At 43.9% G+C, this 19,139-nt stretch overlaps 1 protein-coding gene across 1 annotated transcript; it reads left to right on the top strand.

The window, feature by feature from the left end:
* Positions 1–3,064: 3,064 nt before the first annotated feature.
* Positions 3,065–17,843, top strand: LOC134342283 (zinc finger protein 239-like). Its single transcript, XM_063040251.1, has 3 exons — positions 3,065–3,088; positions 10,021–10,146; positions 15,094–17,843. Exons 1-3 carry the CDS (start codon positions 3,065–3,067, stop codon positions 15,892–15,894), a joined length of 951 nt encoding a protein of 316 aa, XP_062896321.1. The 3' UTR covers positions 15,895–17,843.
* Positions 17,844–19,139: the final 1,296 nt, after the last annotated feature.

Here is a 19,139-nt window from a genome sequence, read left to right as displayed (position 1 = left end):
CTCTTCCCCAGGGCACTACTGCTCAATACCAGAGGACATAGCTTTAAGGTAAGGGGTGGGAAGTTCAAGGGGGATATTAGAGGAAGGTTTTTCACTCAGAGCGTGGTTGGTGCGTGGAATGCACTGCCTGAGTCAGTGGTGGAGGCAGATACACTAGTGAAGTTTAAGAGACTACTAGACAGGTATATGGAGGAATCTAATGTGGGGGCTTATATGGGAGGCAGGGTTTGAGGGTCGACACAATATTGTGGGCCGAAGGGCCTGTACTGTGCTGAACTATTCTATGTTCTATGTTAAATTCAGCGCTGATGATAGCTCCCTGTTATATTTTGACTCCTCATAATAAAACAAACCTCGTGCACCACACTGTCCAACTGACTTCGCATGGTTCCAAGTGGCCATACTGACTGACCGCGCCTTCGGCATCATATAGGCCTCCAGAGACAGATTAGCTCCTCCATTAGCCTCATCAATTTACCTACCGATTTAGCACTAGCTGTACCCATTGAAAAGGGTCTCTTCACAAATCTCCACCGCTGACTATACCCCCTCACCATGCTCTATAATTGAACCCACCCTTTCTCATTACCTCGCGTCTTCCCAACAGCCCATCCTGCTGTGCCGAAATCTCCCACACAAATCCTAGTGAGCTCATTCCATCATGACAGCGCCTTCGCATTGAAATCAGGGATATCCCACACGTTTTACACATACCCAAAGATCACACACTACATCACTGAACCCTGCTCCTAAATCCACTTCTTCCCGATCAACGTATGATAATGAAGCTGATCATTTCTATCAGCTTTCCCCAGTGTTCTCATCAGATCCAGCAGCATGCACCCCTGCAGCCACGGCCCCCCATTAACCCTGATTGCGCAGTCCCTCCATTGACCAGCTCTCTCAGCAGTTCGTCTGCTAAACACACACATCAGGATACATTTCCCACTGACCCCAACGTGCGCCTACCGGTTCCCACTAAATCCACCTCCCCACCGGCCTCCACGGATTCACTTACCCACCTTGCCTCCACGACCTCCACTTTCGACCAGCCTCCACCTCCCACCAGCCTCCACGGCCGCCACCTCCCTGCCAGCTTCCTCTGGCCCAAAACAATTGGAACAGCTCCATTGTAACCACTCCTCCCCAGCGGAACACAGTCCCAACACTTCCCTATTAATGCCCACTCATAACCACAATTCCCAATGACCCCACAATTCTACACCAACCTCGAGTGGTCACACAACTTCCCATATGTTATCTCTGACAACATAATTCCTCCACCTTCTAACACCCCACTAGTTCCTGCTGACGCCACACTTTTCCCACATTACAACTAGCGCCACACCACATCCTCGAACCCCCCCAATGACGTCACATATTTCCACGTCCTCAGTAATCACACACCATCACTGCAGTTTATACAGAGTAATGGCCACACAACCTGTCGATTATTTCTCACTGACCCCCAGCTCTCCACTTTCCCAATAACGACACACCTCGCATATTCTCTCTGAGTACCCTCTTCCACATCAGTTCACACTGTGCCCATACCACCCCAACAGACTCCACAGTTCCTGGGCCTCTGACATTGACCACACACCACTCTCGTACACCACATTCGCCCACACACTCAGCCCGGATCTCACCCGCCAGACCTGAAACGGTTCCCATACCTCTCCACCAACACCACACCAGCACCTCCAGCGAAACAGGGCCTATCGATTCTCTGGCCCCATAACTCCACATAAGCCGCTCCCTCAGACCCCATCAGATCCCTGTAAACCCCGTCGTTCAGCAACCCAGACCCACTCTCCCACTAGCACCTTTTATACATGCAGCAACGCAGATTACTAACAACACCCCCCCCCCCCACCACAACACACACACACACACACACACACACACACACACACACACACACACACACACACACACACACACACACACAGTTATCTAACTGACCGCACACCCCCTCCGGACTGGATAAATGTCAATGCTTGAGACGCTGCCTCTCGTGCGACATTTCACGGGTCTCCTGTCGGCAGTAGAACTCTACAATAAACTAAACCCGCTATTACCAAGACGATAAAGTGAAATTGTCCTGATTATGAATGGAGAAACGAGTCTAAAAAGAGAAAGGGTCAGGTTTTGGGAAGTGACTAATCACTGATCGCGACTGAATTATGGTCACTTGCCCTACCTTCTATGCGCTGACAACTCTATGAGCAGACTGGATATCCCGGCCACGGCCAAGTTTTCCACAGCAGCACACAATCACGTCGAGGACTCGGATAGAGCAGCATCCGTAGAGGGAAAAAGGAACGTCGGCGTTTCAGATCGAAACTCGGTTTCAGGACTGGCGATTCATCGGGATTTCCGTGTTTCGCATGTGTTCACTAATCCTATTCCTTTGTGAAGTATCACAGTTTCTTGCATTCTGTGTCAGGCGGATACGGAAGGAACTGAGATAGACCGAGTTTCTGTTCACTATATTTATCGGTTACCACCCATTTCTCTGGAAGCCTGATTGTTGCGCCTCAGGAAGGAAAGTTTAAAATTTGATGTTTACACGCAATAGATTATATGGCCTATTGACGAGGATGAAACAAGGCCTGTGGAGTGGATCAACCACGGCCGCGAGAGGATGGGGAGACACGCAGACGGGGAGGCAAGGACCTAGCAATCCACACTCGGCATAAATCGCGGATTAAATTACAGTTCATAAATTACTGTTATACATTTTCTTCCATGAAGAAGCATCGAAAATCACAAAGAGCTATCTATAGAAACTGAGCGGACAAACTGAGAGATCGTTTCCCTATCAGCAATAGGTAGCTAACGGGTCGTCCGACTGATCAATGTTTGGCGTCTGATCTTGCCAATCAATATCGAAAATTCTGCTCTGCGTTCAATCTCAGATTTTTAATTAACATAATAAATTGCAAATTCACGAATGGACTCCATTCTGAAACTCAGTGGAGTATTGCATAGAATTCCCCCTGGATATGTTGTAAATTTGGAGCACTAGCAGATGGAATTTAATTCGAACAAATTAGCGGTAATGAATTTTGGAGCTTCCAGTAACGTAAGCAGTAAATACACAGAGTAAATTGTTTGCACCGAGGAATGCCAATACTATAGTTCCACGAAGGTTGCCCTTTCTATGAGAGATGATTAACTGTGCGATGAAGAAGATTGGCGACATGATTGTGTCTGTAATTCTGGGCCTAGAACTGAAATGTTGAGTCGTTATATTGCAACGTCACGGTGCAATGCTAAACGGTACTGCAATCTAGCTCACCGCATTATGGTGATGACAGAATCATTTCAAGTGAGTGCAGATGATATCTTCTAGGATTTTTTCTTACATTGCATAAATCAATACATTGATTTATGAAACCGAATTTGCAAAAAAAAACTATATTTACGATCCTAACTACTTTGCCTTCACTTTCAACGAATTATAGATCTGTATACCCAGATCACTTTGTCCTACCACACTCCTCAGTACTGGACCGTTCACTTTAAAAGACCTTCCTTGGATGGTGCTACCAAAGTACAATACTTCGCACATGTCTGCATTACATTCCATCTGCCATTTTCAGCCCATTTTTTCCCAGATGATCCAGTTCCCTTTGTGAGCTATGATAACCTTCCTCGCTGTGGCCACATTATCATCTAGATCATTGATATAGATGACAAATAAGAACGGACCTAGCACTGATCCCTAGTCAGAATTTGGACAGACATGGACTGATTATACATGGTTATACCTTACCTACCACGAACGAAGTCCATGCCTATTCAAATACTTATATATCCAGTCCCTCAGAATACCTTCCAATAACTTTCCGACAACTGATAACAGACCTAGAACGTTCTGGTTTATGTTTAGATTATTTCTTAGATTGTGGAACAATATTGGTTATCCTCCAATCCGCGGGCATCTCTCTTGTCGCTAAGGATGATTTAAATATCTCTGCAAGGGCCCCCGGCAACTTCTGCAATGAACTTGCCCTTAATAGTGTATCGTCTCCTTGCACTTTCTAAAGAAGGTGCAACATTTCACACTCAGCACACACTGAATGCTGGAGACACCCACTATTGGTTTCCACAGATGGTACTATAGATGCTCCAGCATTCAGTGTGTGCTGAGGCCCTTCGGCAGGACGGAATTTAATCAGTTCATTTATGACCATTTGCACTTTCCGACACAAAATACAAAGAGGCAGCATAATGTTCGTGTCGAGACATTGAACAATGTTTACACGAAGACCCATATTGGTATCGAAGTTCATACTGCCATGAAAATGTCTACACATGTAGACAGGGTAGTAAAGAAGGCATGTGGGATATTTGCCATTGTTAGTGAAAGAATTGACCATCCAAAGATTGGGAGTTTATGATGTGTCTTTATAAAGTTCCAGTGAGGTGGCAGTGGAGTATTGCATTTAGGTCTGGTCGCTCCATCTCAGTAAGTATGTGGAGGCTCTCATAATGAAGCAGATGATGCCTGAATTAGAAGGCATGTGCTATCGAGGAGTTTGGATAAAATCAGTTGCTATGTTTGGTACTGCGAAAACTGAGTGGATATTTGAGAAAGGTTCATGAGATTATGAGAGGCATAGGTAGAACTGTGAGTCAGTATTAATTTGGCAGCATTGAAATGCGTATCATCAGAGATCATGTATTTTAGAGGAGGTAATTTCAAAGGTCTATTAAGAGATACTGGTTAGTACCGAGTATGGGTGGGTTGTGGCAGAGGCGAATGCGAAGTAGGCGTGTTCAAGAAGTTCTTGAGCAGATTGTTGGGCAGGGTTGCGACTCTGCCGTGACCTAAGAATAAGCGACAGACGTGTTCCCTGAAGCAGAAGGACAGTGTTCAAGTCACCAGAGCAGACCAGGAAACAGCCGTAGGGTGATCGATAGGGTATTCAGGTAGAAAAGTATGTGGTCATTAACTTTGGCAGAGATTTACAGAGATCAACTGAAAGCAGAGAAGGACAACACACCTGCGGCGCAGGGGACGAGGAAGTGTGTGATCATCATGGGATGGAAATAGGATCGGCAACCAGAACAGAGAACCCATGGGAACCTTCCCCTTAATAACAAGTGTATCACATCGGATACTGTGAGGAGTGACGCCCTAGCAAAACAAAGCCGCCGGGTCTGACTCACCGACACAGAACAGAATGGAAACAGACAGATAGTAATGACAGGGGATTCAATGTTTATAGAGACAGACAGGTTCTGTGAACGAGAACAATATTCGAAGATCATAAACCTCCAGGCTTACCAGTGTGGGAGAAATCTTGGATAATGTCCATAGCATTCTTAAGTGGGAACGGGAGTGGGCAAGCAGCATGAGGTCGTGGTCCCTGGGGGTATCAATGCTACGGGCAGAGAGTGTGACCATGTCCTGCAAAGCGAGTTTAGGTTGTTAGGTGATATATTGGGAGACCAGACCTCAAGGTTGATTATCTCGGGATCTGTAACCATGCCAAATGCCCCAGACGCTCGGAATATGAACATAACACAGTTTAGCACGTGGCTCGAGAGATAGTGCAGGAGAGAGAACTAAAGAGGTTTGGATCATTGGAGTCTCCTCCAATGAAGCTAGGACATTTCCAACGGAGACAGATTGCACATCAACTGCATTGGGACCATTATCCTTGCAGTAAAGGTTTCCGGTCCTACTCATGGACATTTGAACGAAAGCTGCAGAAATATGGAAACCCGTGTGCCAGGATAGCTGGTGAAGTAGTTGTGGGGAAAGTAGGGTTTAGGCCTACATGCAAAGACATGACCGAAGATTTGCGCATTGTGGGACAAATATTCTGAGTTGCCTCTATTTCAGTACAATGAGTACTGTTGATAAGGCAGTGATATTATATGTTGGATCAGCACGTGGATTCTGATGTGCGATCATTAGTGACAATTACATGCAAGAGGGCAGAGCTCGAAGTTCACTGTTCCGAGGTTCTATTGTTTCATAACGAATGGAGGTGGATATTTATGAGGGAAATGGTGCCGTTACTCGTCATGGAATATGCCATAACAGTGCTCATGCAGGACCACTTCGAGGGCTTCTATAACGAGTCTATATGAGAAGGACAGAATACAAACTAACTCATGATCGTGTTTTTTTCAGATTGTATTAAAGATCAGCGGGATTTAGAGGAAAAAAAATTGCAGAAATTTCCGATAGCTGAAAGAGAAATAAGGTTGTGATTGAAGATAATTTTAATTTTCCACGTGATGAATGCGTCTCGGATACTGTAAATTGTTGGAAGGGGTAAACTTTGCATAATATGTTCAAGTAAGTTTTCTAAAAAATTATATAGCAGTCCCAACTAGAGAGAGCGAGATACCGGCCCCCCTCTTAGGGAATGAGACAGGGCAGGTGGCAGAAGTGTGTGTACGAGAAAACATGTGCCCGATGATCTTACTGTCATTAGCTTGAAGAACGACTGGATTGGTGCTCAGTTCGAGATCCGAAAATTGGAGAACGACCAGGTTCGATTGCATCGTAAAGGATCTGTAGCAGGTGTGATGTCGATTAGGATGGGTTCCTTATATCAAAGGGATGCTTGGTGTCACGAACCCCGTGACGGGAATAAAGAACCAGCAGAGATGGAAAACACTTTGGAGTCTAGTATTGCTATAAACTAGTAATATTTATTAGTAACTACTCAATACAGTAATATAAATGTAGATAAATCAAACAGGTTAGCAATGGTTCTATATGTAAGTATATCAGTAGGTGTGGAAATATATGTATGAAAAAACAAACTTCTTTAAGTCTAGGGGTTAAAAGATACAGTCTTACGATGATGGGTAAAGTTCAGCTCAGTGCAGTTCAGTTCGTGGTATTGAGTTGAATAGCGATGGAGAGAGAGAGGGAGAGATTTGAGTCTTCAGGTGAGCTGATGCCGTCGATTTTCTCGCTGTGCTTCGAAATCCTTTAAAAGTCACCGACTGTAACTTCAACAAAAGGGATCAGTTTTCTGTCGCGCAACTAATCCAACATTTTCCAGCACTTTATCCAGAAGTCCAGGAACAGCACTTTTGCCATTATTCCCAGTAACACTGACCTCATCAATTTCTACCTCTTCACCAACTTTTAAAACACGGTCTGATACAAGTGACTGAAAATCCTCACATTCCACTGGTATCAAGGTTAACCCCTTATTCACTGAACCAAGATCATCTGACACACAGAAACTGCATTCCTTTCCAACCAAGTCAGACACCTCCGACTTCAACTGAGCTTTAACACAAGTTTAAGACTCCTGTGAACTCACAGGTACCTCCACAATCTGAACACATTCAATCAGAACAGCTGCCTCTTCTGGGCTGTCACCACTTGTCCCAGTTTCAAATTCAAGGTCACCCGAACCTCACAGCTGTTCTCTGGCAATCACTTTCCTGAAGTAAACTCAACCTCGTGGGTTAAAACTTCCTTGTCTGCTCTCTTATCAAACCCCTGCAGGGTAGCAGGGTAATCAAGGAACGACCCACCCAGCCAACACACTTTTCGTCCCTAGTCCCTCCGGGAGAAGGCTCAGGATCTTGAAGACTGGTACGGCCAGATTTGGGAACAGCTTCTTTCCAACTGTGATAAGACTGCTGAACGGATCCTGACACAGATCTGGGCCGTACCCTCCAAATATCCGGACCTGCACCTCGGTTTTTTTGCACTACCTTACTTTTCATTTTTATATTTTCTATTTATTATTTATAATTTGAATTTTTAATATTAACTATCGATTTGTAATCCAGGGAGCGGGAAGCGCAGAATCAAATATCGCTCTGATGATCGTACGTTCTGGTATCAATTGTTTGGAGATAATAAAGTATAAAGTAAAAGTAGCGGCATCCTCTGCATCTGGGTATGCCCTCACACAAAACAAGCCCTTCCGAGCTGTAAAAATTATCAGGGTCCGACACTGAACCTCTTTGCTGCAACCTCTCTATCCTTTCCAGCTCGAACCGCTTCTGCATCTGGGTATGCCCTCACACAAAACAAGCCCTTCCGAGCTGTAAAAATTATCAGGGTCCGACACTAAACCTCTTTGCTGCAACCTCTCTATCCTTTCCAGCTCGAACCGCCTCTGCTTGTCTGCCACGTGATCTGCTCGTTGCCATTTCTCCCTCTCGAGCTGTCTCTGTCTTTCTGCCTCTCTCTTGAACTGTTTTAATTTCAATTCATGCTCCATTCTTAATATTTCCAACAGAAGCTGAAGCTCATCCTCAGCAGATTCACCTTCCACGAACAACTCTAACGCCACCTCATCAAACGTTCCCTTATCTATATAATGCTGGGCTATTACCGTCTGTATCTGAGGTTTCCTCATTTTAGTGGTCAGCTTTAGTTTTAACTTTAGAGCAATTCCTAACAGCACGGCCCTCGTAGCATCATCCAACACTGCCGGGGTTGGTTCCAACAGAAACTTCTCGACACTAACATCCATTTCTGCTGCTTTTCCACACAGCAAAATCAAAACCAAGGCCTTGTACACCTGCAGTAGTACCTCCCTGCTCCTGTACTCGAATCCTCTTGCTATGAATGCCAGCATACCATTCACCTTTTTCACCGCCTACTGTACCTGCGTGCCCACTTTCAATGACTGGTGTACAATGACACCCAGGTCTCGTTGCACCTCCCCTTTTCCTATTCGGCCACCATTCAGATAATAATCTGTTTTCCTATTCTTGCCACCAAAGTGGAAAAACCTCACATTTATTCACATTAAATTGCATCTGCCATGAATTTTCCCATTCACCTAACCTATCCAAGTCACCCTGTATGAAAAACGCAGCTTATTTAAGACTAGGGTTAAAAGATACAGCCTTACAATGATGAGTAAAGTTCAGTTCAATTCAGTTTCAGTTTGTGGTATTGAGTTGAGTAATAACAGAGAGAGAGGGAGAGATTTGAGTCTTCAAGTGAGCTGACGCCGTCGATCTTCTAGCTTTCCTTTGAAATCCTTTAAAAGTCACTGACTGTGAATTTAACAAAGGGGACCGGTTTTCTGTGGTGGAGCTATCCCCCAGGTGAGGGTGGACAGATGGACAACTCCCCACCAGTCATCTCCTTTCCTCTTTTCACTGCAAGAACGAATGATCAACCCTCCAAAACCTACTTTTCATGCGGGCACAACAATGCTCATTCAATGTCCAGAACCTGTGTCTCAGGTCTATCGTCTGACATCTATTTTATCCTCCCGTGCTGAGCATAAACTGTCTTTCAAATAATCCCTCCTTCCTCTCTCTGTGAAAGAAATACAAACAGGCAAAAATCCTTGAAGAAAGTATCAGCAACCTGCCTAAAATCATAACATCGGGTGTCCATTAAATAGCGCTTCCTTCGGTCACAATGGCAACTTACAAGCTGCTTGGTGCTGTCTCCAACTCCAACTCAGTAGAAATCCAAAGTTACTTTCATTGCATTAAGGTGACAGTCCAACCGTTTGTCTTCGTCTCTCTCTCTTTTACAAACAAGCTGTTGGTGTTAAATAACTCTCTCTCTCTCTCTCTCTCTCTCTCTTTTCGAAATACAGTTCATAGGGGTAATTCGGGATCCTGTCACATTGGAAACTGGTTGATCGAAAAAAAAGTGGTTAATTTCTTCAAAATACTGGTGGAAATCAACAGATCAGGCAGCAAATGTGGAGAGGAGACAACATTTAGGCCGAGTCCCTTCAGCATATCTAGACTGTGCACTCCTCTGCTTACTTGCTGCCTGATCTGCCGAGTTCCTGCAGCATTTTGTGTGAATGTGTCTACATTTCCAGCAACAGCAGAATCTCTTGTGTTTTATATCTGCATTTTTAAGAAGGTTCTACTGTGGCATTAAACACACGGAAAGTTTGCTGTTATTAATTGCATTATTTTATGGGAGCTGCTTTCTGCGTTAAAAGAGCTGCTGAGTTTGCTACACATAAAAGAAAAAGTGTATGGACATGGAATAGGTGCTTGCAGAAACTTTAAATGGCACCGTGATTACCCAAAAAGCGCTGCGTAACAATTCTCGCCGTCACTGAAACATCGATCGAATGCGCAGGCGTCAGGGCTGCGGATGGTCCCGAATATCGCGCATGCGCGCAGTATTCAAACGGCCTTGGCGGAAATTGGACGCAGGTAAGAGAAAATCTCGGGGCGAGCCTTTTTAACACCGACTGAGGGGCATTTGTTTTGAGATACGAACACCGTGCTCGCAATCTGGGGACAGTCCTACTCTCTTCCCTCTCTCTCAGCCCCACGATCCGTACACGGGCCCCGGGGAGCTTCCGACTGATGAGGGAATGGGAACCGGTGGATCTCTCAGACAGAGCTGAGCTCCAGCTGTCTAAATGCAAAGATTGGGAACTCGGAGAAAGGGAACAAAATCTTTTACATCAGCTGTTGAGAAAATCACCTTTGTTCTCCCTCCAATCACAAACAAGAGAAAATCTGCAGATGCTGGAAATGCAAGCAACACACACAAAATGCCGGAATTCAGCATTAGTACTCTTTTCCATAGATGCTGCCTGGCCTGCTGAGTTCCTCCAGCATTTTATGTGTGTTGCTTGTTCTACCTCCTCTTCTTCTCAACCTTTCTACCCGTGGGAACATGTTTTGACCCATTCACTCTGTGAAGATAATGATATCAAACACCTTTGCCCTGGGCAACAAATAGCTTTCACATCACAAATGTACCAGACTCCAATGGGACAGACTACTGCGCTTCCCTTTATATTCATTGGCATTACCATCAATGAGTTTCTCACTGTCAGTCATCTGGGGAAGGGTTCAGGGGAAATATTTATGTACAATACAGAAACTGGTATTACCTGTGTGTATTGCGGTGATGCAAAAGTTGCTGGAGAATTTGCAAGTGGGAAGAAGTGGAGTGATATTTTGAAATCTGACTTTTTAAAGCGTAATTTAGCAAGCAAACCACATATGGACAATATGCAAAAGCTCTGGTGAGAAAGTCATTCATTACCCGTTACAAGCCTGCTACGTAGGTTGTGTGAGAGTGCAGATGAACTCAATCATACCCAGACAAGATTACAGTTCCTATCAACAGTGATTTACTAGCTGCTCAAGTGAATACCTCTCTATATAAAATTAACTGTGTGCATGTTGTCACTGGGTGAAAAATGCACAGTACAAGATTTATGTGCACACTGGTCATTGCAAATTAGAAAGGACATTGGTGGGAAGGTGGGGAGACCTCCAGTATCCCTGATGCCCTCACCTACAAGATGTGCATCCAGCTGCAGCTTGTAACCCTGCACTTTAAGGAGTTGAACATGAAATGGATGAATTCCGGATCACCCAGGAGTTGGAGGGGGTGACAGATATGAACATGAAAAGGGGTGAGTTACACCCAAGGTGCAGGACACAGGAAACTGGGTGAGAGTCAGGAAGGGGAATGAGGTTAAATAGCCATCGCAGAGTACTCTTGTGGCCACCCCCAACAACAAGAGGTGGACCACTTTAGAAACAGTTGCAGTGGGGGGGGGGATTACCTGGCAGAGGAAAGTCAAAGGGCTGATAGGGGATTTGTTAGTTAGGGTTACAGAACAAGAGGGGACTAATATCCCAGTGGTAAGGCTTGCTAGTGCTCGTGTGGGGAGTGGGGGTGAGGTGGTTAATATAAATTGTAGAGGGAAAGGGAGCCAGAATGAGAGAACAGATAGAGGAGAGGGTGAATTGAATTGAATTGACTTTATTACATACATCCTTCATATACATGAGGAGTAGAAATCTTTACGTTATGTCTCCGTCTAAATGTGCAATGTGTAATTTATTATAAATAGTTTATACATAGGACAGTCAATATAACACAGAAATGCAATTGTATCAGCATGAATTAATCAGTCTGATGGCCTGGTAGAAGATGATGTCCTGGAGCCTGTTGGTCCTTTTGCTGTGATACCATTTCCTGGATGGTAGCAGCAGGAACAGTTTGTGGTTGTGGTGATTCGGGTCCACAATATCCTTTGGGCCCTTTCGACACACCTGTCCCTGTAAATGTCCTGAATAGTGGGAAGTTCACATCTACAGATGCGCTGGGCTGTCCGCACCACTCTCTGCAGGGTCCTGCGATTAAGGGAAGTACAGTTCCCATACCAGGCAGTGATACACCCAGTCAGGATGCTCTCAATTGTGTCCCTGTACAAAGTTCTTAGGATTTGGGGCTCCATCCCAAACTTTTTTAACCGTCTGAAGTGAAAGAGTTGCTATTGTGCTTTTTTTCACAACACAGCCGGTATGGACAGACCATGTGAGATCCTTGGTGATGTTTCTGCCAAGGAACTTAAGCTGTTCACCCTCTCAACCTCAAATCCCTTGATGTCAATAGAGGTTAGCCTGTCTCTATTCCTCCTGTTGTCCAGAATCAGCTCCTTTGTTTTTGTGACAATGAGGGAGAGGTTGTTTTCTTGACACCAGTCAGATGTTGTTCAGACCTCAGATAGAGTCAGCAATCAAATGATTGAGCATGGTGCGATGAATGTGCTGAGCTGTATATATCACAAGGCAAGAAGCATCGTAGGAAAGCCAAATGAGCTCAGGACAGGGAATTATGATACTGTAGCAATTATTGGGACTTCGTTGCACCCAACAGTCTGAGGGATTTAGAGGAACAAAGTTGTAGAGAGATCGCAGACCATGCCAAGAAACAAAAGTTGATTCAGTAAGTGATTTTAACTTTCCATATATTGACTGGGACTCCCATACTGTAAAAGGGGGAAGAGTTTGTCAAATGTGCTCTTAATCAGTACGTAGAATTCCTGACATTGAAGTGTGCAATAAGATGTTAGGAAATGATCCAGGGTTGGTGACAGAAATTAGTGATCTTTTTTCTTTTTTAATCTTTTTATTAATTTTCAAGTTCATAAACATAATTAACAATAGTGATACAAAGATTGGAATTACCTTATTGTTATTAAACATATACAAAAAATACTACAAATAGTCCAAGTGTAATAGACTTCCAAACTCTCGATATAGTTAATCATGAAGAAAAAAGAAATGAAAAGAAAATGATATTGCAAAAAAACCCAAAAAACAAAAAAAAAGAAATAGAACTAATTACTAAACCCTAAAAAAAGCAAACAGAACAAAACAAGGTTGAACCAATATATTGGATCAAATACATTCATTAATGTCATCAACCGAAGGATCAAACATGACATTTCTGATTTTTTCTAAATTTAAACATGATATAGTTTGGGAAAACCATTGAAGTGTAGTAGGTGGGGGGTTGGTTTCTTTCCAATTTAATAAAATGGATCTTCTGGCCATTAATGTAACAAATGGGATTATCCGACAAGCTGCAGAGGATAAAGATCTATGTTCCATTATTGGCAAACCAAAACTTGCCATAATTGGATGGAGTTGTAAATCAAAACGCAAAACTGTTAAAATAATATCAAAAAAATCTTTCCAGAATTTTTCCAAGAGGGGCGAGCTCAGAACATATAAGTCAAAGAAGACACCTCAAAGTGACATCTGTCACAAATAGGATTTATATGGGAGTAAAAACAGGAATTAGTGATCATAATGCCATGAGATTCAAAGTAAATATGAGAAAAGAGAGGTCTGGACAATGGGTTGAGATTCTAAATATGAGAAAGGGCAATTTTGATGGTATCAGAAAGGATCTGACAAGTGTGGTTTGGGACAGGCTGTTTTCTGGCAAAGGAGTACTTAGTACGTGGGAGGCCTTCAGAAGTGAAATTTTGAGTGTGTGGAGTTTGTATGTGCCTGCCAAAATAGGGAACCTTGGTTTTCAAGCGATCTTGAGACCCCAGATATTTTGTTCCTCTAAATGCCTCAGACTGTTGGGTGCTACCAAGACTCATTAATGAATACAATATCATAATTCCACCCCCTGAGCTCATCTGATGTTTTTTTTAGTCATCTGCTGTTGGTTTCTGAAAACTTCTCAATAGTTTTTGCTCTAGTTTTTGCCCTCTCTTTGGCTTTTATGTTGGCTTTGGCTTCTAATTTCAGCCATGGTTGTGTCCTCCTGCCTTTCTAATGCTTTCACTTCTTTGGGATGTATCGATCACTCACCTCCTGAATTGCTCCCAGAAACTCCAGCCATTGCTGCTCCGTTGTCACTCCTACCTTATCCCTTCCAAACAAGTTTGGCCAGCTTCTCTGTCATAGAAACATGGAGAAGTTCAGTACGGAAACAAGCTATTTGGCCCATCTAGTCAATGCCAAAATAACATTTAAGTTGTCTAATGCAATTACCTGCACCAGGACCATCGCCCTCCATACCCCTACCATCCAGGCTCCCATCCAAACGTCTTTGAAATGGTGAAATCGAGCTCATATTCACCACTTGTGCGGACATCTCATTCCACACTCTCACGACCATTTCAGTAAAGAGCTTTTCCAAATGTTCCCATTAAAGTTTCACCTTCCCCACTTACCCATGACCTCTGGTTGTCATCCCACCCAACTTCAGTGGAAAAAGCTGTTTGCATTTACCCTATCTATACCCTCATAATTTTGTATACTTCTAACAAATCCTCAAAGCAATGTATAATTTCCTTGTTTATGGTTAGAACCTTTTTTAGATGTATAAGATGATGAGGGACATTGATCGTTTGGATAGCCAGAGGTTTCTATCCCAGGGCTGAAATGCTTAACATGAGGGGGCATAACTTTAAGGTGCTTGGAAATAGATGTCAGGGGTAAGTTTTTTGACACAGAGAGTGGTGGGTGCGTGGAATGCCTGCTGGCTATTTTGCATTTGAGTGTTTCAGCTACTGTGGGGCCAGGAACCCATGCAGCTCAGTGGGAACAGGGAATAATACCAATGGAGAGAGCCAAACTGAGCCAGGTCACAGACTGGAGATGGCAGAAATGCCCCATTCTTATGGAGACAGGAAGAGCATCAGAGAGATTGATGGTCATTCCAGATACCAGCACTGTGCCCAGTTAGAAGATGATTTCTCTCTCCAACTGGGGTTGAACTTCACTGTAACAGTGCGATGTCAGATCACACCTTGACAACTCAAGTGATCTCATCTGAAATGTTGCCCTTCACGCACTGATGGATTTTGTAAATCTTTTTTACAGGTTAAACACAACAAGGAATTTGTCTACAGCAATCTCGAGCACAACACGCCAGTTTTGCTGTCTCTGTCCAGATATTTAAGAAGTGGAGCAAAGGATTCACTCACTCATCTGACTGACTGGCATGCTCGTCATTTTACACATTGCTCAGACAGAGGGAATGGATTCAGTTGGTCATTTCAACTGAAGGTACATCAGCGAGTTCACACTGGAGAGACGCCGTTCACCTGCTCAGACTGTGGGAAGGGATTCACTCAGTCATCCACCCTAATGGCACACAAGTCAGTTCACCCTGGGGAGAGGCCGTTCACCTGCTCAGACTGTGGGAAGGCATTCACTCAGTCATCTAAACTGAAGGTACATCAGAGAGTTCACACTGGGGAGAGGCCATTCATCTGTTCAGAGTGCGGGAAGGGATTCACTGAGTCATCTCAGCTACTGAGACACCAGTCAGACCACACTGGGAAATGGCCGTTCACCTGCTCAGTCTGTGGGAAGGGATTCACTTTCTTGTCTCATCTGAAGGTGCATCAGCGAGTTCACACTGGGGAGAGGCCATTCACCTGTTCAGACTGTGGGAAAGGATTCTATCAGTCATCCCACCTTCAAGAACACCGGTTACTTCACATTGGGGGGTGGTCGTTCATCTGCTCAGTGTGTGGGAAGGGATTCCCTCAGTTTTCTCAACTACTGAGCCACCAGCGAGTTCACACAAGGGAGAGGCCATTCACCTGCTCTGTGTGTGGGAAGGCATTCACTTGGTCATCCCAACTACAGAGACACCAGCGAGTTCACACTGGGTAGAGGCCGATCACCTGCTCAATCTTTGGGGAGGGATTCTGTCAGCCAAATCAATCAAATGTACACCATTGAATTCACACTGGGGAGAGGCTGTTCACCTGCTGTGAATGTGGGAAGTGATTCACTCAGTAATCTAACCTTATGTTACTCTGGCTTCGGCTAGAAGCTTAATATAGGGGGTGATAGCCTCCCAGCCCAGACAAGTTAAGAAATCACATTTGGGTGAATGCTGCGTGATGTGTCCCCTGTTACAAATCAGTACCCCAAAATAAGAAACAGTACACAATATGTGATTAAAGGAATGAGATTTAAAATTCTTACTTTGACTGTAGGGTTAGTAAAGAAAACAAAAAAAAGGAAAATGGGCCCACTCTCTCCATTCACGTCTTCTCATCCCTCCCCAGCAAAAGACCATGAAATCTCTCTTCCAGACTCACAAGGAAGAACATTTCTCTCATTGGATAGCCCCGCACTCCAAAACCCTGTTATCTGTAGTCGTAACCTAAACATTGCTGCTACAGAGAAACCATTACCTCAGCAGTGAAACACTGCACAGAGGCCGTTACATGAGCAGTGAAACCTTACAGCGTGTTACACTTATGACACACTACCGAGTTCACACTGGGGAGAAAGTTTGATTAAGCTGCATGCTGGATATTTGTCCATCACCATTGCTGAATGCAATTTTGAGAGTGACTGTCGGTGCTGGACTCTGCAATTATTGCTGCTGCTCACCACACCCAGTTCTGCACCGTGGTCACTGGACATGGGAGGAGTTTCTTCTGCTACATATTCAACTTTATGGAACTGGAGTTTAATATTCTGGATCTGAGACAAATAAATCAGTTCTATTTTAAACTCTGTCTCCGATACTTGGTGAATTTATAACACACGAAGCGTACAGTAAAGAGTCAACTCAGGTCGGCTGGACCCTGCCAGTGATTCCGTTTCACGACAGTCCTTTAAATCCTCCCCTGTTGTTCATCTCTCACTCCGCCTGTGGTGATGGTTTCCAAACTGTCACCACTCTGTGGGTGAAGAGGTTTCCCTTGAACTCTCTGCAGACTGAAGAAGTCGAGCTGACTGCAGTTCTGTCTGAGATGTTCTTCACCCCTCTAATCTCTGGACTGAGGAAGAATAACATTGGTAGTTAACCTCCTTAATCACTACTCATTTCCACATTATGGGTCCTTTTCCCTGCTTCTAAAGGGTTGTTAGAAAACACCACCGTCCTCTAAAGACTGAAAGCAGAATGGGAAACCATTAGTTGGATGTTCAACAAAGCAGGGTCAGAAACCAGAGGCGGGTCTGCACAGGGCAGAGTTTGGGGCTCTGGATGATGGTCGGGGTAAGAACGTATGATGAGGAGACGGGAATCAGCAGCGGGGTGTGGCAATCAGTGACAGAGTAACAACATTTGGAAGCTGATTGACAGAGAAAATCTTTGGGTTCTCTGACTGGTGACACAAACAATACCTGTGGTGAGGTGCTCCACTGGTCGAGGAACATGTGTGTGTGGGGAATGGTTTCATCTATTGAGGGAGTTGTACCTGCTTGTTTGTCCTATAATATTATATCCAGATGGTTATTATGGATTGTCCTATCTGAAATAATGTATTGATTATCATATAATTTGTAAGATTTTGACTCTAAAACTGGATCTGGCTTGAATTTATGGTGGCTTTATGAAGTGATGAAGGGCATTCATGAGTTTGTATTTTAAAACATGATTTTGGTGAATGATATTTGCCACTTGATTGCACTTTTGTAAGTGATCAAATTGAATTAAACTGCTGCAGGATCCTGGAATGTGTTGGATTGTGTCTGGTTTCTCTTGGCATTTTCTGCACTTACTGCCTTGTTTGTTTATATTTCCTGTATTTTTGATTTTTTTTTTCCTTTTGTTAACCACCTTGTCCTGTATTTCTGCTGGGACCCCCTCTGTTTCTGCTGTTCCAGCTGGACCCTGCCAGTGATTCAGTTCCACAACAGTCCTTTTAAATCCTCCCCTGTTGTTCATCTCTCGCTCTCCCTGTGGTGATGGGTTCCAAACAGTCACCACTCTGTGGGTGAAGAGGTTTCCCTTGAATGTTCCGCAGACTGAAGAAGTCGAGCTGACTGCAGTTCTGTCTGCGATGTTCATCGCCCCTCAAATCTCTGGGCTGAGGAAGAATGACATTGGTCATTAACCTCCTTATTTAGGGCTCATTTCCACATTATGGGTCATTTTCCCTGCTTCTAAAGGGTTGTTAGAAAAAAAAAACACTGTCCTCTAAAGACTGAAAGCAGAATGGGAAACCATCAGTTGCATGTTCAACGAAACAGGGTCAGAAACCAGAGGCTGGTCTGCACAGGGCAGAGTTTGGGGCTCTGGACGATGGTCGGGGTAAGAACGTATGATGAGGAGAAGGGAATCAGCAGCGGGGCATGGCAACAAATGACAGAGTAACAACGTTTGGAAACTGATTGGCAGAGAAAATAATTTGGTTGTCTGACTATTGACACAAGTAATGCCTGTTGTGAGGTGCTCCACTGGTCGAAGACGTGTGTGTTGAGAATGGTTTTATCTATTGAGGGAGTTGTTCCTGCTTGTTTATCCTGTCATATTATATCTGGATGGTTATTATGGATTATTCTATCAGTAATGATGTATTGATTATCATATAAATTGTGAGATTCTGTCCCTAACTGGATCAGGCTTGAATTTATGGTGCCTTAATGAAGTTATCGTGGTCATTCATGAGTAGGTATTTTAAAGCAAGATTTTGGTGAATGATATTTGCCACTTGATTGTACCTGCATAAGTAATCAGATTGAGTTAACCTGCTGCAGGATCCTGGAATGTGTAGGATTGTGTCTGGTTTCTCTTGGCAATTTCTGCATTTTCTTGTTTGTTTGTTTTGTATGTTTTTTTTTTCTTTTTGTTAACCACCTTGTCCAGTATTTCTGGAAGGAACCCCTCTGTTTCTGGGAAGAGGTCTCCAACTCTCAGTCAGGTGCTCGATGCTTCCTTGTCACCATCTCGTCTGCTCAGATCATTGGGATGTCTCCCATGGAGGGTCATTTTTCTGAGTTGGCCTCTCACTTAAGTTTTCTGGTCTGTATTTCTTATCACGATTGAGAATGGAGTGCTGAATTCTGTTCATTTTTGATGAAAATATATACTTTCTGTTGTGTGATTTTTTTTTCAAGTGTGTTATTTTTCTACCTTATTCTGTCCAAGGTAATGTTAATCTAAGTGTGTTTGA

The sequence above is a fragment of the Mobula hypostoma genome, unplaced genomic scaffold (genome assembly GCF_963921235.1).
Source record: "Mobula hypostoma unplaced genomic scaffold, sMobHyp1.1 scaffold_56, whole genome shotgun sequence".
Taxonomy (NCBI): Eukaryota; Metazoa; Chordata; class Chondrichthyes; order Myliobatiformes; family Myliobatidae; genus Mobula; species Mobula hypostoma.
The sequence above is the reverse complement of the archived record's forward strand: the minus strand, read 5'-3'. Positions and strand labels throughout refer to the sequence as shown.